We start from the raw sequence: 25,860 nt of genomic DNA on the forward strand, positions 1-25,860 counted from the left end.
TAAATAAACAATTAATATTAGAACACAAACAAAAGTACCAAAAATTGGTAACTTTGAGTACCCGTATTAGTTCCCAGGTACCAGAAATTGGTACCGTATTGATTGAAATGTGAAAGATACCCATCCCTAGTTACAAGCATAGCCCGTGATAGCTCTTTTTGGGGGTTCTGCGTAAACTCTGACCTGACACGAGTCAAGTCAGCGCCGTCACAGACATCGCCGATGTGCATTGACTGTCAGCAGCCGTTACGGATTTTCACTGGATATGGACGGCAGCTGAATGGCACAGTTCGGCAATCCTCACCGCCGTTCTGTTGCGGCTCCATTTGTGCAGCGAAATAGCGCAGACATTTACAAGATCTTGCGGATTCTCACATAATCATGTGTTAAAGGAAATTGTAATGAAAAGGGAACCACAACAGTTTATTTAGTTGCACACACACACACACACACACACACACACACACACACACACACACACACACACACACACACACACGCACACACACACACACACACACACACACACACACACACACACACACACACACACACACACGCACGCACACACACGTACGTACCAACCATTCACTTGCTTTCTAGGCTTGCATATCAGGTTGTATTTGACACTGGTCCCTATATCCACATATAGCTTTGCGGGATATGTCTGTATTTGAGTTGTTAATTTTGGACCTCCAGAATCAGCATCTCCTCATCCAATTGCGTCAGCGAGATGAAATTACGTCAGAAAACCTTTGACAAGTTGACCTAATGTCGGTCGCCGCTCATTAGGACGTTCCGAAAGGTGAAATACGATTTGCCTTGAAAACAAAGTATTTTATTTTGAAAGTAAACCGGATGATTTATTTTGGGTTTGTGAACGACTTCCTGTTCAACACAAGCAGATGTTAGCTAAATTGAATGGATGTGTTGCGGCAACTGGCAAATATAACAGCTCTGCGTATATTTTAATGCAGGAATATGCTATGGAAACTGAATACATTGAGTTTGAATAAAAGTGGAAAGAGTCTGTATTCAGTGGAATCCCGGGGTTACACCTTCCCTGATATTTTGCTCCTAACCCCAAATTTCCACAGGACGAAGAGTGGCAGCGAAACACAGCAGCTACAGAATCGCACCGGCATCTTTCGTCTGGCAATCCCCACTGCCGTTCTGTTGTGGCTCCGCAGTGCAGCGAATTAGCTCAGACTTTTACGAGATCTCGAGAATCCACGCATAATCACTGGATAACGTAAACCATGCCTGCTCAGTGGCCTTGTGGTTAGAGTGTCCACCCTGTAATCAGTAGGTCATGAGTTCAAACCCTGGCCGAGTCATACCAAAGACCAGTGGTTCTCAACCTTTTTTCAGTGATGTACCCCCTGTGAATTTTTTTTAAATTCAAGTACCCCCTAATCAGAGCAAAGCATTTTTGGTTGAAAAAAAGAGATAAAGAAGTAAAATACAGCACTATGTCATCAGTTTCTGATTTATTAAATTGTATAACAGTGCAAAATATTGCTCATTTGTAGTGGTCTTTCTTGAACTATTTGGAAAAAAAGATAGGTTTTATTAATATTTATAAAGGATTTTTGAATATTTAGAATATTTTTTTAAAATCTCACATACCCCTTGGCATACCTTCAAGTACCCCCAGGGGTACGCGTACCCCCATTTGAGAACCACTGCCAAAGACTATAAAAATGGGACCCATCGCCTCCCTGCTTAGCACTCAGCATCAAGGGCTGGAATTGGGGGTTAAATCACCAAAATGATTCCCGGGCGCAGCCACTGCTGCTGCTCACTGCTCCCCTCACCTCCCAGGGGGTGGAGCAAGGGGATGGGTCAAATGCAGAGAGTAATTTCACCACACCTAGTGTGTGTAGGACTATCAGTGGTACTTTAACTTTAACTTTAAACACTGGAGTAAACGTAATCTTGAGTTGTGCCGTCCATCAATACCCACAGGCAACTTGACTTGACTCGTGGAAAAGACAACAGTTTGGCCTTGCAGAACAACAACTTATTTTTTTTTGTAGCAAGCTAACAACTCAACAGTAACATCATCCCTGCATGGCAAGTGTTGTACACACAACCATCTCATTTAACTCCCACTAACTACTCCCCTGCTTCCCTGGCCCACATACTGTATCAGCTGGTATTTGACACAGGCCCACATACAGTTTTCCCCTATAGCTGCCCGGGATATGCCTGTATATGCTTCTTAAATGGGGGACCTCCAGAATCAGCATGTCCTCATCTATGTGTGTCAACAAGGTGACAATATGTCTGGAAATCTTTGACAAGTTGACGCCCATTAGGACGTTTCATAGTGTCAAATACTATCCGCCTGGAAAACGGAATATTCTAATTCAAAGTAAACCAGATATTTTATTTAGTTTTTGTGAATGACTTCCTGTTTAACACAATAATATTTTACCTCAATCGAACGTATTTGTGGCGCTGACCAGCAAATATAGAAGCTCTGCATATATTTAGTGCAGAGGACATGGCGGTGGAAACGGACACATTGACTTCAATGAAAACGGAAAGAGTCAGCCGCCGTGGCAATGACTTTCCGCTGCCATTTCACATCCTGTGGGAATCAGGGGTAAGTTTTTGGCTTTTTTGTCCGCCTTGTTTTAAACGTTGTACTTTTTGTGAGTCACACTGTTTCGTGTGAGCTTCTCTATTTGTAATTTTTTTTATTAAATACTCTTGTTCTGCACGTCACCTCTCTCTCTGCATCCTGGGGGTCCAGCGTGTCAGCCCTGAGATCGGTGGGTCGTGAGTTCAAACCCCGGCCGAGTCATACCAAAGACTATAAAAATGGGACCCATTACCTCCCTGCTTGGCACTCAGCATCAAGAGTTGGAATTGGGGGTTAAATCACCAAAATGATTCCTGAGCGCGGCCACCGTTGCTGCTCACTGCTCCCCTCACCTTCCAGGGGGTGGAACAAGGGGATGGGTCAAATGCAGAGTAATTTCACCACACCTAGTGTGTGTGTGACTATCAGAAGTACTTTAACTTTAACTTTGGTAAACTGTGACCAGTTGGGAAGTTAAGCTACATTCTGCTCAATTATCATCATTACTTTTCTTTCAGTCAACTCTCTTATTGATATATTACTTTTTTATGTCAGCAATCTAGGTTTAATACTCGCCAGCCATTTTTAGTTTTCCTTACCACTAATTTAGTGATCTAATGAGTGTTCCAATTAACACACTGGCATCCTTGCTGTATTAATATTATGCAAAAGCATCACGTCCATAACGGGGTATTACATATCAAAAAGAAAGATAATCACTTTTTGATTGTGTCGCTGTATGTACATAAAAAAACAAGCAGAACCATGCCCTAGGAAGCATTAATTATTTTGTATTTTCACCCGTGTGCGACTCTCACCGGTTCTCTTCCGCGTCTCCTCCTTTGTCGGTTTCTGCTGCGCTGTGACTTTCGGCGCCGTGAAGCCCCTGACGGAATTCCGCTTCTCTGATTCGCTGCTGATGACGGAACCGTCCTCACTCAACAACTTGCTGCAAGTAACCATAGCAACAGAAGAGGCGGTGAGCTCTCGGCAACCCGGGCTCGCCGCCAGGTTATGTCATCCCGTCCCCTTAACAAGCTCACCTTTCTGCTTCAACACCAAACATTATTGAACTATCTGCGAATATAATACAAGCGTGCAATATCAGTATAGAGGAGACGTATACAGGGGAAGGATACAGAATCTGAAAACTATCTGTTATGTTATCCTAGTTAAACTGATGACAACTAACGTCTGCCTCATGTTAAAGTGGCTTCAAACGCCGCACCGTGGATGGAATTAGTGCCGATCACTTGTTCGTCTCGGAGGACGCCGCGCCGTCAGTGACATCAAAGCGCCGCAGTCCATCCCTTATTTGTCTGCTAAGGACGATAACAGCAAAAAAAAAAGAGAGCGAGAGACAGAGGCTGCCCTCCCTGCTCCGGTTGAAGCAGCCCTGCACGGCCTCAACAAAGACGTGCGCTGTGTGATAACTAATAGGGACATAGAGAATACATTTACATAGGCTGCATGAGAGGGCATAGTTGGGTTGATGAAGATGCAGAATCATGACAAAAGAATGAGAGAAATGGGAGGATGATGAATCTTTAAAGAAAAAGCTTAGTACAGATAACATTGACTATATTTGGCAAAGGAGTGCAGGACTACATTGGACATTTGGAATAGCTTCCAATGCAGCATTTCATTGTATTAAAGTATCTACAGAATACTGTATCTATCAATGATTCACCGCAAAGGACCAGAAGTATCTGCAACGAGTAGCGAGAGCAGCAGAAATGACTATTGGGACAACACTGCCTACTCTCACCAACATTTACTCATTTTTTCCCTTGTCCCTCTGGAAAAAGACACCAGACAATGAAAACAAATTCAAACACAGCTTCCAGCACTAAAATGTATCGCCCCGTCACGTCACTCCCCCTCCCCCTTGATGATTCCTAACCTTAATCTTCCTGACCACATTAACTATACCCGTGCAATATAAGAGCAATATCCATACTTGCCAACCTTGAAACCTCCGATTTCGGGAGGTGGGGTGTGGGGGGCGGGGGCGTGGTCTGGGGGGCGTGGTTGGGGGCGTGGTTAAGAGGGGAGGAGTATATTTACAGCTAGAATTCACCAAGTCAAGTATTTCATATATATATATATATATATATATATATATATATATATATATATATATATATATATATATATATATATATATAAGAAATACTTGACTTTCAGTGAATTCTAGCTATATATATATATATGTAAATAAGAGAAATACTTGAATTTCAGTGTTCATTTATTTACACATATACACACACATAACACTCATCTACTCATTGTTGAGTGTTATGAGGGCGGTATAGCTCGGTTGGTAGAGCGGCCGTGCCAGCAACTTGAGGGTTGCAGGTTCAATCCCCGCTTCCGCCATCCTAGTTACTGCCGTTGTGTCCTTGGGCAAGACACTTTACCCACCTGCTCCCAGTGCCACCCACACTGGTTTGAATGTAACTTAGATATTGGGTTTCACTATGTAAAGCGCTTTGAGTCACTAGAGAAAAGCGCTATATAAATATAATTCACTTCACTTCACTTGAGTTAAGGGTTGAATTGTCCATCCTTGTTCTATTCTCTGTCACTATTTTTCTAACCATGCTGAACACCCTCTCTGATGATGCATTCTGCTTCGTCTCCTTGTTGTGTGCGCAGTTGTGCACTGCACTCTCTAAAAGCCCTAGATGTTATTGTCACATATGCATGTACAGTAGATGGCAGAATTGTCCTGTTGAAAGAGTGTCACAACATTGCTGTTTACGGCAGACGAACTGCTTTACGGTAGATGAAAACGTGACTGCTGTTGTTGTGTGTTGTTGCCGCGCTGGGAGGACGTTAATGAAACTGCCTAACAATAAACCCACATAAAAAACCAAGAACTCGCCCTCGATCATTCTACAGTTATAACGTGATTGGGCAGGAACGCTGTTTATATTGTGGGAAAGCGGACGTGAAAACAGGCTGTCGACACATCACTCAGGTCCGCCTGAATTTCGGGAGATTTTCGGGAGAAAATTTGTCCCGGGAGGTTTTCGGGAGAGGCGCTGAATTTCGGGAGTCTCCCGGAAAATCCGGGAGGGTTGGCAAGTATGGCATTATCATATGTTCATCGTTATAGTTTACCAGTATACTTACTTGACTTGCACTTCTGACTTTAATTTTACAGTACAAGGACATACCATGCACTGCTATGTTTGTATACGGTAGTCTATAAATTACCTGTTTATTTGCACTACAATATGCACCAGTCTTATTCACTTTTAAATTGTTTACATTTGTTCGAATGTAACTTTTTCCAGTTGATTATATTGTGTTTTTATACTGCCACGTAGAACTGCTAAACTGTATTTGAGTGCTACAGTAATAATGTTCAACAATAAAGATGTTATGTATATTTATCTATCTTTAATTCTATCTATCTTCCTAACCATTCCTCCAGAAATATATTTATGAGGTCGGGTGTCACTAATGTTGTATGACAAACTGTTCTATAGTTTCAAAAGTGTTTTACCACGCCCAACAACAAAAAACCCATCCTTCAATTGCAGCATAAGTAGGGTTGCTCAGTTTATCAAACCAAACAGCACGTTATCCACATTCATTCACAACAGTTGCCATTGTGCTTGCTAACACAGTTTAATGGTTGGAGGTTGTGGTTTTCATGATTTGGTTTGGCATTTAAATTTAGGGCAAGGGCTTATATATGTGATTTGGAGTTAGGCTAGTCGTGGTAAGGGTTAGAAGTAAGGATTCAAGTTGTGTTTTGACTGGGGTTTAGGTTTAGTGCAGGTCTATTGAACTGGCAGCCTGCGGCCAAATCCGACCAGAGAATGACACCCAACTGGCCCTCGAATTCAGTTAACAAAAAACTTGGAAGAACATTTTTGCAGCAGATTCCTAAAAACGCGAGAGCACATACATAATGTTTGATTAGCTTTTTGCAGTAGATCCCTAAAAACAGCAGAGCGCTCCTGTTATATAGACAGGGATATTTTTCCCAAACATTGTAACTCTGACAAAATAAGTAGACACCAAACATATGTCCACTGCAGGGGATGTCAGTTCTCAGGAAGATACAAAATAAGAGTATAAGTGAAGGTCTGGCCCCCCCGGGCCTGAGCTTTCTAGAAATGTTGGCCCTAACCCCTACCCCTAACAATTTAGTTGAATGGCCCTGGTGTAGGGTATAAGCAGAGTTTTAGAATTGTGGAAGGTTTTAGAGGGTTTTAGAGTATGGTTAGGGTTTAGGGATGGGAATTTGTCATTGTTAGGGTTGCAGTTGTTTCATGATGAGAGCCTGGTTTTAGGGTTTTTGCAATGTTTAAGTTTTAGGGTTTAGGTTTTGCTATGGTTAAGGTTTAGGGTTAGGCTTAAGCTTTTGCCATTCTTAAGGTTATAGGGGGAGGTTAAGGATTTTGATTAGGGTAAGGATAAGGGTTTTAGGGTTAGGGTTGTGCCATTGTTAGGGTTTTGCTGCTTTAGAAATGCAAATAAAAGTAATGCAGTCATGCTTAAAATAACCAAAATACAGTAGATCCATCCATCCATTTTCTACCGCTTGTACCGTTCAGGATCGCGGGGTGGGGGGTGAGTGCTGAAGCCTATCTCAGCTGCATTCGGGCGGAAGGCGGTGTACACCCTGGACAAGTCGCCACCTCATCGCAGGGCCAATACAGATAGACAGACAACATTCACACTCACATTCACACACTAGGGCCAATTTAGTGTTGCCAATCAACCTATCCCCAGGTGCATGTCTTTGGAGGTGGGAGGAAGCCGGAGTACCCGGAGGGAACCCACGCAGTCACGGGGAGAACATGCAAAGGGTTAAGGTTTTAAGGTCAGGTTTGTGCCATGATTAGGATTTTCTGTTGGATTTCGGAAAAAAAAAGGAACATAATTATGTTATGTGGTTAGGAATGTGCCATGATTTTGGTTCAGGTTTTTTGGGTTTATAACAGTTACGTTTCAGGTTTGTCGGTGCTTGGGTATATGAACATGAGTATGTATACAGTACATAACAAAATTATTTCAGGTTCATTACAAACTAGATTGCCCCGAAGTGTGAGTGTTGGTTAGGTTGTTGTCTCAATGTGATCAGTGCCACCTCTCTTATTAAGTCATCTGGGATATGTTCCAGCTTTCCTGTGGCGCTGCACTGGATGACAAAATGAATGCATGGATGGTTCCATTTGGTCTGAAATAGTAAAGGTAAAGTTGAAGTGTCTCTATACTGTTATGATGATTCAATGTAGACAAAATGAAATTTGGTTGTACTTGTGCAATGACAATAAAGAGCATGTCATACCATACCATACCAGGATGGTTTGATGTCAAACGCACAGCAAGCTCTCTTTCAGAATCACCTATTCTGTCAAATACATTTTATTTTAATCTCATTAAACTGCGCTGATATTGAATTCCGCGTTTGAAAATTGTTGCCTTTTTTGACGAGTGAGCATTATACAATCTGTCATGATTTAATATGACAGTTAATTTCCGAAACAGCACTTTTTGCTGTCAAATAAAGGAAATTTGACCTGGTTGCACACAAATCTCTGCTCATGTCTGCATATCAGTCAGCACCAAAGCATTAGTTGGATACTAGAGTGAAGCTTCTATTGAGCACCAGGAATCTGAGAGCTAGGTGATGGTGGTGGTGTATATTCTGATACAGGACATTATCAATGAGCTGACAATACCTTTTGTGTTTGTCACTTGTGAGATTTGTTTTGGTGACGGTTCCTTCTTGTTTTAAGGTCTTCTCCAGGGAAAGTGGCGCGTCACGAATTTGTAGGGACATCACTAAAGTATCCTGACCCGCAGGTAAGGGGTCCTCGTCTCCCTGTTGGCCCAAATGTTGCTTGGCATAGTCAAAACCTTGTACTGGCTGTGAAAAACACATAATGCAAAAAAGTTCAAATCAGTCCTGTAAAACATGATCAAATTATTTATATTATACAAAAGCTACATATACACAAGTACATCATTAATATAAAAAAGTAAAAATGTATTACGATTGGTGCTGCCAAATGATGAAAGGGGAGGTGCCTTTTTTTTGGAATTTTGCCTGTTGTTCACAATCATTATGAGTGACAAGAATACACACGTCTTTTTTTTTTAGGATTTTAAAGATGATAAGAAACGCTTGCAAGATGTGGTTAATTGGAGTCACTGTTGTAGCCTTCAAAGCCCTCTTAAACAACTTTAGAACCCTCCATCAACATTTTTTACATATACTCTGCAAGTATATATATATATATGTTTGTATATATATATATATATATATATATATATATATATATATATATATATATATATATATATATATATGTATATATATATATATATATATATATATATATATATATATATATAAATATATATATATATATATATATATATATATATATATATATATATATATATATATATATATATATATATATATATATATATCAGTGACGTGCGGTCACTGGAGGCAGGTGAGGCATCATGGAAAGAAAAAAAATGTAAAAAGAAAAAAAAAAAATTAAATTGTTATATGTATCCAGTGATTATACTATAAAGTTATTTTCCATTTAACTTCACCAGTTTTAGATTATTTTTATTCAAAATCGCTGAATTTTCACATTTGCCGTTCAAATACTGAGAAGAGACTTGCGGTGAACAGCAGCCAGTTGAGGCACGTCACTCAGTTGTGCCTCAACATGGATTGCGGACTCGGCTAACTGCTGGCCTGCTGTGCAGTGAGACCGTATTGCTATATGAATTATATTATACATTTCCATAGTTTAGTTAGCTGAGGTATATAATGTACAGTGTATTTTGTCAACAACTGTATGTGTGTAACGTATTTCTTGTGCTGAGCAATCATAAAACTGCTGCGAAGACGCACTGTGTGAGGCTCGCGTAACCCCGCCTCCTGGTGCCGGTTAATGCACCTCCGCCGCAGAGTGTACCCCCCAACGGGAGCGCCACACCAACCAAAGCCCACACCCAAACCCTCCACGTGCAAGACCGAATCCACCCAAAAAAAGTCACTTAACAAGAAGCCAAAAAGTGCAAAAACAACAATACTTGCGGCGGAGGAGCCGTGAACGACTGCAGGGACACAACATTAGGTACACCTGCAGACTGCAGCACGGATTCCATATTTCATTCATTCACAACTCCTCCAACACGAACACCACTGTTCCCACACTTATAAGTAAAGGTAAGACCATAATAACTTTATTTTTATTAAATGTGCTTTTTTGTGTGCTACAGTTTGTATGTGTAAAGTTAAAGTTAAGTTAAAGTACCAATGATTGTCACACACACACACTAGGTGTGGTGAAATTTGTCCTCTGCATTTGACCCATCCCTTGTTCACCCCCTGGGAGGTGAGGGGAGCAGTGGGCAGCAGCGGCGCCGCGCCCGGGAATAATTTTTGGTGATTTAACCCCCAATTTCAACCCTTGATGCTGAGTGCCAAGCAGGGAAGAATGCTGGTATGAGCTTTTAAACATAACCCGTTAACTGCTGCCAATCAAATGGTGAATAAGATACTCTTTAGGGTTCATATGTTTGTAAATCTGACTGTGATGAAGTCAGTGCCTCACCAGTCATGAACCTCACCGCACGTCACTGATATATATATATATATATATATATATATATATATATATATATATATATATATATATATATATATACTCACCACTGGGGTGAGTTTTTCCTTGCCCGTATGTGGGCTTTGTACCGAGGATGTCGTTGTGGCTTGTGCAGCCCTTTGAGACACTTGTGATTTAGGGCTATATAAATAAAGATTGATTGATTGATTGATATATATATATATATATATATATATATATATATATATATATATATATATATATATATATAATGTAGTAACAGACACATAACAATATGTAATATGTGCGATATTTGCCGTATTTTTGTTCATTTTATGCACTACTGTAACTTCTTTCCTCAACGCATTTATTTCCGTTTCCATAGCAGCGCACTTCCGACTTCCGGCAACAAATGTGTGTTCCTACTTCCGGAAACAAACGCGAGTGAGTTGTAATCATGGCAGACTTGGTAACAGACAACAAAGACGACTATTTTTGGACACATGAAAATTTACAATCTTATCTTTTTGAACTTGATTATACGGAAGAAGAACTATTAGTTATAGAAGCCAACAGAAAGAGAGGCTGAAACGTGGAAGCAGACAGAAGCCGAGAAAGCGTGACGGGACGGCATGAATGGGGAACTTGACATTAAAGACGTGCTTACCCAAAATCAATTAGAAACGTCCCTGGCCAGCTGGACCAAACGGACAACTGTCCATCAAGTGAGTCCCTATATTATTGATCCTGATCATGCTAGTTATTACCACGACAGTACATTTGTTGTTGAACTAGCTGTGTACAAACAAAACATTAAATGTGGGCTAATATTTTAAAATACTGTAATATGATTGTTCATGTTTTTCAGTCAGTATACTGTATATTGGTGTCCTATCGCATTGTGTTCTGTATTACAATCTCAAATGCCATTCAGCTGCTAATGCAGTAGTTAGCTTACCTCATGCCGTAGCTAGCTTACAGCTAATGTCGTAGCAGGCCGTCGCAAGGCGATGTGTTACTACACGAGAAAAATAGTTCCTCAATGTTTGCTCTTACAATAATAATGTCGCTACAGCTTGGTTGTTAAATAAAGTACCGTATTTTTCGGACTTTAAGGCGCACTTAAAATCCTTTAATGTTCTCAAAAATCGACAGTGTGCCTTTAACCCTGTGCGCCTAATGTACAGAATAATTTTGCTTGTGCTTACCGACCTCGAAGCTATTTTATTCGGTACATGGTGTAATGATAAATGTGACCTTTACACCATGATTTCAGAGTGATTTAAAAGCAGAATGCATTGCTCCCATTAGCAAGCCACCAAGAACAAGTCAATTATTACAAATGAGAATGCCACAAAAACATTTTGTCTTCTTGTCTCTCATAAGGATTGTGAACGATAGGCAAAATTCCAAAAAAGTGCAGTTCCCCTTTAGATTCTATTAATCATACTTTTTGCATTTAATCGCAGTTCATCTCAGCAAATTCCTTGCATGTGTAATTCAAATTAACTTTAAAATATAGATTTTTTTTTTCTAAATATATTAGCTTAATTAGCTTTTTGCCTTTCAATTAAACAAATTCAAGCACAGTAGATTACTAGGGTGCATAATTTAAATTAACTTTTAAAAAGTCTAGTGCTGTCAAAAAAAATTAAATGTTTTAATCAGATTAATTACACTTTTGCATTTTGATTAATCACAATAAATGACTTGCATGCATAATTTAAATGAACTTTAAAAGGACTTTATTGGCATTATAGTTGCATATAACGAGATTATGGACTCCAACTTAAGGTGCGGTAGTGGGAACAAATATGGGGCAAAAATAAATTACACAAGAGGTAAAAAAGAAAAAAAACAACAACTAACAATTGAAATAAACAGACTACTATCCATTAAAAATAATAAGCAATCCTGTACAATATACAAAACACTATAGAAATACAAAATACTGTACAATATACAGTAAAAGACAAGAGTACCGGAGTAAAAAATAACAATCAGTGTCGGATCACACTTTTGCATTTTGATTAATAACCTCAGTAAATAACCTACCTGCATAATTAAAATATTTATTTTGTGTTTTTTGATTAATCGCATGAGTTAAAGCGTTAACTTTGACAGTCCTAATTATAATACTTTTTATAATTTTTATATTCTACAATTGTATATTTAGTTTGTAATGTAAATTAAATCTAAATATTTTAGTCAAATGCGATGATGTAATTTAATAAGCGTCTGATTTATTTATTATTTACAACGACATCAAGACAAATTCCCTGAAGACAGTATCTGAAAGAGATTTTTTTTCAAGACATGTCCTGAGAATTTACATGGGGTGGGGTTGACAAGTTGCTGCTGTGCCTTCAACTGGAGAAGATAAATTGATTTAACTGAAGCCCCTTTTCATCTTCTTCCAAATTCTTGTCGAATAAACACTCACAGTGGGCAGTGATGAGATGAGATTGGCGCGTTTTCATAGAATTATAGCCATGGATTTAAACATTAAAACACATTAGGGGATGCAGGGAGAGCGGAGGAATAATTGAATGTGTGCAGAGAAAGGCAGCAGCTGAAGGAAAACACAGAGTGAAATCATGTGTCATAAATTTCCTTCGCTTCAATGCATCTGGCCAACGTTGCAAAATCAATGTGACACTGCGCTGAGCAACACACACATACAATATATACAGTCAATCCAACTCACTATGTTCGCTCATAATGTCGACTTTAAATGATTAATAATGTATGCAGTGTGAATAACCTCCAGAATGAACCAATCACCAGTTTTACTCTCGGTGAAATCACTGTGAGTGTTTTTACATGCCAACGATCACAGAGGGATCGATCTTGTGCTGGAATAACTGTGGATTACTGTGTCGTGTGGCATTTTTATTGGTATCAATAAAGCAGCGAAATGTGCTGAGGGTGTCACTTTTTGTTTTCATTCATCTACGCTGATCCAGTCGGGTGTGAAAAGCCCCGACTCAGCAATAACAACACAGGACACAAGAGGTGCTGAGATGAGTTTGATCTGGCTATACAGACCACAAGTTCACACACTCGCGTTTCATAAACACTGTCTGGACAAGCTGGCTGCGTGTGTCGAGTAACATCTGTAGGATGCTTGCAGCCAATTTCCTTGCATCCAAGAGATTCTCATTGTAAAATCAAAAAGGCTGCTGTATCGTTAGTTTTCATCAGCATGCAGGAATTTACAGCAGTGTAGTAGTCCCTATCTAATCCCCTGACTTGGCACCATGTAAAGACAGAAAATGAAATACCTGGTGGTAGTAGTTCACGTCCCTCCGATATGCCATCTGAAAGTCAAACCAAATGTTTTAACAGTAGCCTACATATTGAAATAAAGTACTGTACGTACTTCTGTGACAACATTACTGAGTGACAAGTGGAATCATCTTAATCATGAGATAATAAATCACAAATGAAGTAGATTGATCATTAGATGGATGGAAATTATCATATTTTTCTTATGAATATTAATTAATCCACACGTTTAATACAAAATAAGTTGTGTAAATACATATTTGTATATATTCTATATATTGTACTAATACACACGATGTCGCAGTAAGTTTGATATCTAGTTCTGTGTTTTTTTATCACATTCTCTGCATACCTTCGCTGGTAACCCGGCCCTTTGTGTTGGTGTCACAAATACACCCAGGCCAAACAAAAAGCACAACAAGCCCTGGTTTGTGCACACCAGGAAAACTTCTTACTTGATGCTAAGTTGTGTGTAGTACTTTTTTTTTTCTTTTTTTTTTTACTTTATAGTAGTACCTCAACTTAAAAGCTTAACTGGTTCTGTGACGGAGCTCTGAACTCAGAACACTTCTATCTCAAATCACCGTCTCCATTGAAATTAACTGAAATGAAGTTAATTGATGCTTGCCCTCCAAAACAGAACAATTTTAACATGCTTTTTAAAGGAACAACAACTTTAAGACAATAAATAATGCAAAAAAAAAAAACCATACAATTTATGTACTACTATAACAGGTCTGCCGCAAACTGGTAAGCAAACTCGGCAATCGATCTGACCCCCAACTGAAAGGGGACCCCCTGACAACGACTAGTCATATATTCAAATTTAACAGCAACAACAAATTGTGGTTCTATCACCCGAAAATACAATGAAAATATCAGAATTAGGGATGTCCGATAATGGCTTTTTGCCGATATTCGATATTCCGATATTGTCCAACTCTTTAATTACCGATACCGATATCAACCGATACCGATATCAACCGATATATACAGTCGTGGAATTAACACATTATTATGCCTAATTTGGACAACCAGGTATAGTGAAGATAAGGTACTTTAGAAAAAAAAAAATAAAAAAAAAATAAGATAAATACATTTAAAAAATGTTCTTGAATAAAAAAGAAAGTAAAAAAAACAGTTACATTGAAACTAGTAATTAATGAAAATTAGTACAATTAACTGTTAAAGGTTAGTACTACTAGTGGACCAGCAGTCCGTGTGCTTACGGACTGTATCCCTTGCAGACTGTATTGGTATATATTGACATATAATGTAGGAACCAGAATATTAATAACAGAAAGAAACAACCCTTTTGTGTGAATGAGTGGGGGAGGAAGGTTTTTGGGGTTGGTGCACTAATTGTAAGTGTATCTTGTGTTTTGTATGTTGATTTAATGAAAAAAAAAAATGATACCGAAACCGATAATTAAAAAAAAAACGAAACCAATAATTTCCAATATTACATTTTAACGCATTTCGGCAGGCCGATATTATCGGACATCTCTAATCAGAATAATGTCAAAAACACTCGGAATCCCCCTTTAGGGGCCCCTTCCAGCAGCCAAAAGTCTCATAAACTCAATGACACTGACAATGAGGAACGACTTAATGTCAATGAGACACTGTCGGAATCCCCCTTGAGGACACCCTCTCAGCAGCCAACACACCGACACACTGTTGAGATGTAGTCTGAATTTTTGCTGACTGCGCATCAAAATATGGTTCAAAAATGAAACAAATTTACCCCTGAGGAAGCCGAAAGTGGAAGAGGAACAAGAACGAGAGAGAGAAGAAACAATTAAAAATAAAACAATAAATATAAACTAGCTAGGTGTGTTGCTCAAATTCCTATGCCACCCCCCCCCCCCCCCCCCCCACTTCCCAGTGCTGATGCAACAGAAGGTTGGAAGTATGTTCAAATAGAAACATTATGTTCACATGTTTTGTTTGCTTATTTTTATTCATTGTATTTACTATTTAATAAACCAAAATTATGTTCTGTTTAAATGGTAAATATTTTATATTTTATGAATAATATTTGCACATTTTATATCATATTTTGTATACATATTTATACTTATCCAAGTAAGTTTCATTTTCTGTTTTGTATTAATTTTGTTGAGATACATACAGTATATTATAATTTGTATATAAAACATTCCTGTTTCAACAAACATGTTGGATTAAAAAAATGAGTGTGTGATGTGCTTCAATTGGTTAAAGATATTTAGATTTTTCTTTGGGGGTGGGGGGTGGGTTTGTGGGCCCCAGGTACCCTCTTTGCCTAGGGCCCCCAAATACCTTGAAACAGGCCTGACTACTAACAACCCCAGTAGTTTTACAAAGTAATATACAAATAATGTACAGCCTTTATCTTGGAGAGTGGACTTTTAAAGTTAAAGTATCACTGATAGTCACACACACACTAGGTGTGGTGAAACTACCCTCTGCATTTGACCCATGCCCTTGTTCCACCCCCTGGGAGGTGAGGAGAGCAGCAGAATCATTTTGGTGATATAACCCCCAATTCCAACCCTTGATGCTGAGTGGAGGGAGGTAATGGGTCCCATTTTTGTAGTCTTTTGTACGACTCGGCCGGGGTTTGAACTCACGACCTACCGATCTCATCTCAAGGCGGACACTCTAACCACTAAGCAGGTTTTACCGTATATCCTTCCAGCTGCTTCTCCGTCAAACACACCATCAGCAGCTTCTCCATATTTCCATGCAAAAATGTCCGCCATTTAGATATTATTTTAAAAATTTTGGCTGGCTTTAGACTCATTCTGCCTAAATAGGGTGCAGCGCTACGCTCGAATTGCTTCGCCAAGTTGGCGATACGCTTGCCATGTTTGTGATGATTTATTTTATTAATTCAATGAATATCATCTGCTTGTTCTTCTCAGCCCTGTCCTTCACACTCACTTTCTTCCTTCCCATGCTTGAAAAACAAATATATGTTGATTCCTTGCAATTTAAAGCATGAAAATTAGCCGAGACAGCTCTTATCTCAAAACACTCTTAAGTTGAGGTACAACTGTACTTAAAAATGCAATATCTTGCATACAAATTAATGCATGTGTTCTTCCACTGTAACATGCAGTGTACAGATGGTCATAGGTTAAAATCGAAAGGTCACAGAGCTGTTTAAAAATGAATTCGATGTACCGTAATTAGGCTCTACAGGATGGCCTAATGAACGGTCAAGATGGTATGAACCGAATAAAAAGGAAGCATGCTTATGCTGTCTATAGATACCTTAGCTCGTGGATTAAGGTTGCCGATGGCATCAGCTTTAAAGTCTTTCTTGTTTTTTCTGCACAGCACGGCTGTGATGATGAGGATAATGAGCGTCACCACGGCGATTGGCGCCAACACTGCGGCGATGATCCAAAGGTTATTGGGAGGGTTCTTGACCACAGCTGAGGAATATAAAACATGATCATCACTTCATTTCATTTCATTGCACCCGTGGTGTTTTTAATTAAAAATCGCTTTAGTGACCAGAGCTAAATGACAAGTCAGATAACAGTACTGTATTTTCATTAAGATTGTCCCTGGTAATTTTTTTAACCCGCATAGATGATTCTGCATTTTGGGTAAAGGAGGTTTCTTTATAGGATCATTGTATTTGATACAGAGCAGTCAATAACTAAGCTACACTTTTTTTTTTATTAGTTTGGGCCTAGAGGCCAGTAGCGATTTAGCCCCATAAATTCTGCCTAGCAACAAGTGATGTGACCAGGAAATAGAGCTTGAGCAATGATGTTGAGCTACACTGCTGCATTGACTACATCATTGTACCTGAGAGGGAAACTGAAAATAAAAATCACATTAAAGTGATAATACTGTAGATTTTCATGATACCATGGCCCATCAATTGGGTTGTGCGCTCTAGTCTTCTATACTCTACATACACTTTAAAATTGACGTCAGTGTTTAATCAACACATTCTTAGTAGTAATCTTAATATTGTTCAGTAAAACATAAACCGATAGATAAACCTTAATACAAATGACAAAGGGACCGACGTAATTACTGTATGTGCTTGGTGAGTTCATAATACAAAACCCAAAACCAGTGAAGTTGGCACGTTGTGTAAATCGTAAATAAAAACAGAATACCATGATTCGCAATGATTGCAATGATTTCAACCTATATTCAATTGAATAGACTGCAAAGACAAGATATTTAACGTTCAAACTGGTAAACTTAGTTATTTTTTGCTAATTTTAGCTCATTTGGAATTTGATGCCTGCAACATGTTTAAAAAAAGCTGACACAAGTGGCAAAAAAGACTGAGAAAGTTGAGGAATGCTCATCAAACACTTATTTGGAACATCCCACAGGTGAACTGGCTAATTGGGAACAGGTGGGTGCCATGATTGGATATAAAAGCTGCTTCCATGAAATGCTCAGTCATTCACAAACAAGGATGGGATGAGGGGTCACCACTTTGTGAACAAATGCCTGAGCAAATTGTCAAACAGTATAAGAACAATATTTCTCAACGTGCTATTGCAAGGAATTTAGGGATTTTATGGTCCGTAATATCATCAAAAGGTTCAGAGATTCTGGAGAAATCCGTGCACGTAAGCGGCAAAAACGAAAACCAACATTGAATGCCCGTGACCTTCGATCCCTCAGGCGGTAATGCATCAAAAACCGACATCAGTGTGTAAAGGATATCACCACATGGGCTCAGGAACACTTCAGAAAACCACTGTCAGTAACTACAGTTTGTCGCTACATCTGTAAGTGCAAGTTTAACTCTACTATGCAAAGCGAAAGCCATTTATCATTTATTAACACCCAGAAAACTTGAATGACAAATTTGAATGACAATAAAAAGGAAGTCTAGTCTAGTCTAGTCTAGAAATGCCGCCGGCTTCGCTGGGCCCGAGCTCATCTAAGATGGACTGATGCAAAGTGGAAAAGTGTTCTGTGGTCTGATGAGTCCACATTTTAAATTGTTTTTGGAAACTGTGAACGTCATGTCCTCTGGACCAAAGAGGAAAAGAACCATCCGGATTGTTATAGGTGCAAAGTTGAAAAGCCAGCATCTGTGATGGTATGGGGGTGTATTAGTGCCCAAGGCATGGGTAACTTACACATCTGGGAAGGCACCATTAATACTGAAAGGTACATACGTTGCTATGAACCTGCTGAGCCATATGTTGCTATCCAAGCAACGTTATCATGGACGCCCCTGCTTATTTCAGCAAGACAATGCCAATTCACATTCTGCACGTGTTACAACAGCGTGGCTTCTTAGTAAAATAGTGCGGGTACTAGACTGGCCTGCCTGTAGTCCAGACCTGTCTCTCATTGAAAATGTGTGGCACATTATTAAGCGTAAAATACGACAACGGAGACCCCGGACTGTTGAACAACTTAAACTGTACATCAAGCAAGAATGGGAGAGAATTCCATCTGAAAAGCTTAAAAAAATGGTCTCCTCAGTTCCCAAACGTTTACTGAGTGTTGTTAAAAGGAAAGGCCATGTAACACAATGGTAAAAATGCCCCTCTGCCAACTTTTTTGCAGTGTGTTGCTGCCATTAAATTCTAAATTCATGATTATTTGCAAACAAAATTAAGTTTCTCAGTTGGAACATTAAATATCTTGTTTTGGCAGTGTATTGAACTGAATATAGGTTGAAAAAGATTTGCAAATCACTGTATTCTGTTTTTTATTTACGATTTACAGAACGTGGCAACTTCACTGGTTTTGGGTTTTGTATAATGTATAGGGCCTGATCTACTCAGATGCCAAATAAGTACTAAAGAGCATGTGCAAATTAGAAAATTGTGGACCCGATTTACTAAATACCACACACTAAACAGCGTATGCAAAAAATAGAATGGCGTGTACTATGAGTGGGTGTGTCGCATGTGATCTACTAACACTGCGTGAGCAATTGAAAAGTGGTGCAGACCGCCTTATTTAAATGAGGATTTTGTGTGCATTGGGCTTTTATCATGGAGACAATATTTGTTTCACCTGTGTGCGATGTGTTGAACCAGCAGGACACATCTATAATCTGTAACACTTTTTTGAATCGCAATCTATACAACATAAACATATGCACGCTGACACTTTCTGACACTTTTCTTTCACTTTCACATTCAGTGCGCCAAGTACAAGATATATTATAGTAATATGTTCCCTAAATAAAAAAACGAACAACATATAAAAAAAAAACGCTAGCAGACACCAAACACATCAATTTAATTAATTTTAATCAGCCCCAAAAGTCATCCAGCAGCAATAAAATTATAAAATGAAATTGCTAAAAAGACGATATGTCTAATATTTATATTTCTGACCGCCCACCAAAATAATGACACACTCTTGTAGTATGGATGATTCTCGTCTGTCTATCATCTGCCTGTGCAGTGCGAGCACTGATCCTGCAGTCATGTGGAACTGTGTCAGTTACACATCCTAGTGCTCGTAAAACGGTGATTAGAGTTGATAAATCACATTGCGCGTACCGCATAATTATATTTGCATTTTCTCCTCCCAGTATTGTGGGCGTTTTGATGATCAGCATATATTTTGCATAATAATGAAGACAAGAGACCCAAAATGGATTGTACTTATTCTGCTCACTTAACAGACGCAATCCACTTTGCACACCTTTAGTAGATCAGCTTTGCTTGTGCAATTTATGGTTTGCACGTGTTTAAGTACATGCAAACCTTTAATAAATCAAGCCCTGTGTGTTCTATCAGTGGGTGTGATCTACTAACACTGTGTGTACAATTGATAACAAGTGAAAAAGTAGTGCAGACCACCCTATTTAAATGAGGATTTGTACTACAGAGACAGTCATTTCTGTCCATTATGCTCCGTAACCTGTGGTGTTTTGCGATGTTTTTGAACATGCGGCCACCGTTTCAGCAATAGAGAATCACAATCTAGACAATAGAACCTAACTTTACAACTTTTAAGGTGCGCTCTGGAAGATCGCACGGCACCTGCAATAACTCTGAAGGCGCTCTGGAAGGAAAGAGGCAAGAAAACACATGTTGCAAGAAGTTATTTCATATATGGGAGCTACATTGACAAAAATCCCACATTTTTCCTTCGCTTTGAACCCTGCGGCTTTTAAAACGGTGCGATTAATTTATGGATTTTCCTTCGCTAACGGTCATAATGTTTTGAAGTTTGCTCACTGCAGGTGCTGCAGGTTGAAAATGTACTTCCTGTTGTGTGCCTTGAACCGGAAATATATTGCGTTTCGTCTACTCTTTGTCTATAGAGTTTTTGCTCAAAAGGATTCTTCATTCATCCCTCCAAGCAACCTTAGTCAATTTTATAATATATCTAAAACAATTCATAATTACTAAACTGATCCGTGTGATGTCTGGAGGAATGTTTTTGTGCTTACTTGTACGAGCTATCGTAATGTAATCAAGCTAGCGTTGTTAGCATTAGCAAATAAGCTAACACGTTTACAAGTGTCTCTGTTAGTATTATTAACTTACAATGGCATTCTTTTTGTACTGTTTCAGATTTGTAAATTCACCAAAACGTTACAGTGGAGTTGTTGAATCTGTTAAGCTGATAGGAGAGCTAGCCTCCGCACATAGTGGGTCCATGACAATGACTTGTGTTTTGTTTGATCAGCCGTTTTACTGCCGTGTTACAAGCACCGTTTGGAAACAATTAGGTATGTAAATAAATATTTCCAAAATCTCTCGTACCGTTATACTGTATATCTGCAACTTACGGTTTAGTTACATTTGGTGGGTGCGACTCAAATACTCTATGGCCCGGAAAGTACGGTATAGCCTATATATGAAAAACAAATGCAATTAGAAACATGTTTTGGTTTTTCATTTATCAGCTTAAAGATGGAATTGCTAGACAGACAGTATGTATAATATTTTTTTTATTTCTGACGGAAATATGTTGATTGTCGACACGATCACGAAAGAGTCTCTCCCCCCATCGTCTGTCAGACTGCAGTGATCGCCTCCTGACTGCAGCAAGGCCATTTGTGTGTAATTGTGCCAGTTTGCACGCAAATTTCAAACCTACTAAATATAAATGCAAAACAGCGGACGCAGAACAATTGCAGTCTTAATAAATTACATTGCGAGCGCGAAATGACTGTATTTGCATCTCCTCCTACTACTATTGTGGGCGTTCTGATAATAAACATATATTCTAAAATGCAGACACGCTGAAGGGATTGCGCTCTCCATTTTGCTCATTTAAAAGAGCTTAGTAGCTCAGCTTGGCATGCTCTATCAAGTTTGTACGTGTGTTAATACACTCTAACCTTTAGTAGATCATAATCTACTCTTTCCTGTTATGCAGATGCACCTAAAAGCCTCCACGTTTAGCACATGTTAATGTAGACTCTACTGTGGGCAACAACCTTCTCTATGAATGAGAAGATGGTGCAAGCTCTTAACTCCCTCGACTGTCTCCCTCTTGCACTCTTCACCAAGCCGCTCTCCAGCCTGAGAGAACTCAAGTCCTGCCGGGAGCGTTTGGGAGAGATTAGAGAGTACAAAGCTTCTATAGCAGCGCTTCTTTCTAAACCTGGCATGTCTATGGAGGTTGTCACTTCGTCAACCTCCACTTGTCCAACACATAAAAGGATGCTAGTGCTCACGTTCTGCTTGCAGCTGAACAAAGTAGCCCAAGGTGAGCGCCATGGTCTGAGAATCCACCGTGTTGAGGACCTTGGCAGCTGACGTGCCCGCTAAAGGAATGCCATTTTGCTGCACGTAGTACGTCATCTCTGCTGGGTTCTTCAATCCTGACACCCTTCTCATACTCACCATCTGACCAAAAAAAAAACAGAAGTTGTCTACTATAAAATGAAAGAAAACACTAAAAGCTTAGCCACATATGGCAATACAGTGTTTATTAGAAGCTGGAGGGTGAAGTACACCCATTACTTCAACACATACGTACATCCATCAGTGTCAGTGCATGACAGTAGGACTAAACCAGTGGTGTCTAAAGTGCGACCCGGGCATACTTGCCAACCCTCCCGGATTTTCCGGGAGACTCCCGAAATTCAGTGCCTCTCCCGAAAACCTCCTGGGACAAATTTTCTCCCAAAAATCTCCCGAAATTCAGGCGGAGCTGGAGGCCACGCCCCCTCCAGCTCCATGCGGACCTGAGTGAGCCTGTTTTCACGTCCGCTTTCCCACAATATAAACAGCGTGCCTGCCCAATCACATTATAACTGTAGAATGATCGAGGGCGAGTTCTTGGTTTTTTATGTGGGTTTATTGTTAGGCAGTTTCATTAACGTCCTCCCAGCGTGGTAACAACACACAACAACAGCAGTCACGTTTTCGTTTACCGTAAAGCAGTTCGTCTGCCGTAAACAGCAATGTTGTGACACTCTTAAACAGGGCAATACTGCCATCTACTGTACATGCATATGTGACAATAACATCTAGGGCTTTTAGAGAGTGCAGTGCACAACTGCGCCCACAACAAGGAGACGAAGCAGAAGAACGAGGAAGATACAGCGGTGGCGACGCCGACGATGAGTAAGATGAAGAAATACGCTTGTAAGTTCCAAGCCGCAGCTGCAATTGGACCTGGATAGCCTCCGGGAAGAAGTAGTGGACTACCAAGTAATTGGCAGTGAAGATCGACCGATTTTGGGCCATGCTAGGGAGAGATGGAAGATTACAGACTCTAGTGCATTTGATGAAAGCACTTTTGTGCATGCACACAGCAATGCATCATCAGAGAGGGTGTTCAGCATGGTTAGAAAAATAGTGACAGAGAATAGAACAAGGATGGACAATTCAACCCTTAACTCAACAATGAGTAGATGAGTGTTTTGTGTGTGTATATGTGTAAATAAATGAACACTGAAATTCAGGTATTTCTTTTATATATATATGTATGTATATATATATATATATATATATATATATATATATATATATATATATATATATATATATACCGGTATATATATATATATATATATATATATATATATGATAAAAAATAAAATATATATATATATATATATATATAATAAAAAGTAAAAAAAAAAAAAATATATATATATATATATATATATAGCTATAATTCACTGAAAGTCAAGTATTTCATATATATATATATATGAAAAACTTGACTTGGTGAATTCTAGATGTAAATATACTCCTCCCCTCTTAGCCACGCCCCCTCCCCACCCCCGACCACGCCCCCCCACCCCCCACCCCCCACCTCCCGAAATCGGAGGTCTCAAGGTTGGCAAGTATGGACCCGGGGGCCATTTACAGCCCACAACTCGAGTTGTGTTGGCCCGTGACATATTGTCGGAAAAAAACAACAGTAAGAAAAAAGAGCAAAAAAGATGTAATGTAATGAGAAAAAGGCAGAAAATGCAATACACAATTTGAAAGTTTTAAGTATTTTGGGGACATTTTGATATTTTTTTTATTTTGTAAAAAAATGCGACAAACAGACATTATATATCAAACCATAGTGTCATCTCACTGAGACCGGTATGTCGTGAGTTTAAACCCCGGCCGAGTCATACCAAAGACTATAAAAATGGGACCCATTACCTCCCTGCTTGGCACTCAGCATCAAGGGTTGGAATTGGGGGTTAAATCACCAAAAATTATTCCCGGGCGCGGCCACCGCTGCTGCTCACTGCTCCCCTCACTACTCAGGGGGTGAGGGTGATGGGTCAAATGCAGAGGATAATCTCACCACACCTAGTGTGTGTGTGACAATCATTGGTACTTGAACTTTAATCTTGTAATATTTTAGTTATTAGTATCAACATTGCAGCTTTTTTTTTGTTACATTATGTCTTTGCTCGTTTTTTCTTACATTTTTACTGTTGTTTTTTTACTAGAATATGTCGCGGGCCAACAAAACTTGAGCTTTGGCCCGCAAGTGGCCCTCTAGCTGCACTTTATACACCCCTGTAATACCCAATGATAGTACATTTTGTCACCTATAACACAAAGATTACACTAAAAGTGTTGTCTTTAAATATATGTAATCTGTCTATATGTAATATATGCATCTGTGAAAAATATCGAAATGGCCCTTGCATACTTTGACTTTTTGTTATGGTAAAAAAAAATAAAAAATTGTTCGGACACCACTGGACTAAACTCAAGCCTATAAAAGTGAAGAAATATATCCTGACTGAGATGTGGAAATCGTATCACAAACAGTGAACATAACTCCACAAGGTTAAGATGCAGTGTAAATAATTGTAATGAGTAAATCATAATACAATATTTGGTAACACTTTAGTATGGGGAACATATTGTAAGTAACACAGACTTAATTAAGAGTAATTTGGACACTAGGGGAACATATTGTAAGTAACAAAGACTTAATTTAGAGTTATTTGGTTAGGGTTGGGGTTAGGGTTAAGGTTAGGGCCATGCAGAATAAGGCATTAATAAGTACTTAATAATGACTAATTAAGAGCCAATATGTTAGTAATTTGCATGTTAATAAGCAACTAATTAATGGTGAATATGTGTGCGGTAGGAAATGGATGGATGGATGGACGTTCCCCATACTAAAGTGTTACCCAATATTTTATCAGTCATGCCTTACATCACCACATGTCATTGTTTGCCTCTATGTCTCTATTAATGACAGATATCCCCCATCCTTCCCTATCCCTGTGGACGAGTCCATCATACCTGGACAGTGTAGCTGCCTACAGCAGTCGCTCGTCTGAATCGAGTGCCTTGCTGGCCTGCCAACACAAACAACTCTGCAAGTCGCTGCTCCATCAAACTGGCAAAGCTTTGGTGCAGTCCCTCCAGGCTGTCGTTATCCACATCCTGGATTACTATGGAGGAGGGGGGGGGACAACATAACAGAAGGGACGGGAGGCGGTGGGTGGTTAGAATGTGGAACTAGATATGTTTGTAATGCAAAACTTGCATCATTTGCATGGTTTTCATTTCAAGTTCCACCAAGGTCGATGTACAACAAAAGTCAGACTGATCAACAATCATCCCATGTAGTTTAACGCTCCAGTTTATTCCAGGTCAAAGACCATATTTTGTTGAGTGTCACTAAATGCTGTTGTCACGGAGAAGACCTTGAACAGGCTTGGCCTCCATCACAGGAAGTGCAGACCTCAGAGACGAGCAGTCTCATCTGAAAGGTTCAATGTACCACCTTTGCAATGTACAGTACACATTGCTATTACGTGTTCAACACTTCTGCTATGGCGTGCACATGTTTCTGCATATCATTGCAATACATACAGTTAAGGTAAATACAGAACAACTGAATACATATATTTTGTTTGTTTGTTTTGCTTATGGACAGTGTGCATGATACTATACGTTAGGTGCGCCAGATTTGGCTTCAGAG

At 39.3% G+C, this 25,860-nt stretch overlaps 1 protein-coding gene across 4 annotated transcripts in view; it reads right to left on the reverse strand.

Annotated features, from left to right (window-relative positions):
* The window catches only part of kiaa1549lb (KIAA1549-like b), a 211,496-nt gene that overhangs the window by 21,109 nt on the left and 164,527 nt on the right, over positions 1 to 25,860 (reverse strand). For 3 of the 4 annotated variants that reach the window (XM_061964212.2, XM_061964213.2, XM_061964211.2), the window contains exons 9-14: positions 25,176 to 25,327; positions 22,133 to 22,304; positions 16,759 to 16,922; positions 13,494 to 13,529; positions 8,296 to 8,483; positions 3,409 to 3,539 (exon numbers count right to left, since the gene is read on the reverse strand). In XM_061964212.2, the coding sequence (XP_061820196.2) occupies positions 3,409 to 3,539; positions 8,296 to 8,483; positions 13,494 to 13,529; positions 16,759 to 16,922; positions 22,133 to 22,304; positions 25,176 to 25,327 (843 nt within the window). The remainder of the gene's footprint in view (positions 1 to 3,408; positions 3,540 to 8,295; positions 8,484 to 13,493; positions 13,530 to 16,758; positions 16,923 to 22,132; positions 22,305 to 25,175; positions 25,328 to 25,860) is intronic. The other variant, XM_061964214.2, reaches the window with a different exon arrangement.

This window comes from Nerophis lumbriciformis, linkage group LG06, assembly GCF_033978685.3.
Source record: "Nerophis lumbriciformis linkage group LG06, RoL_Nlum_v2.1, whole genome shotgun sequence".
Taxonomy (NCBI): Eukaryota; Metazoa; Chordata; class Actinopteri; order Syngnathiformes; family Syngnathidae; genus Nerophis; species Nerophis lumbriciformis.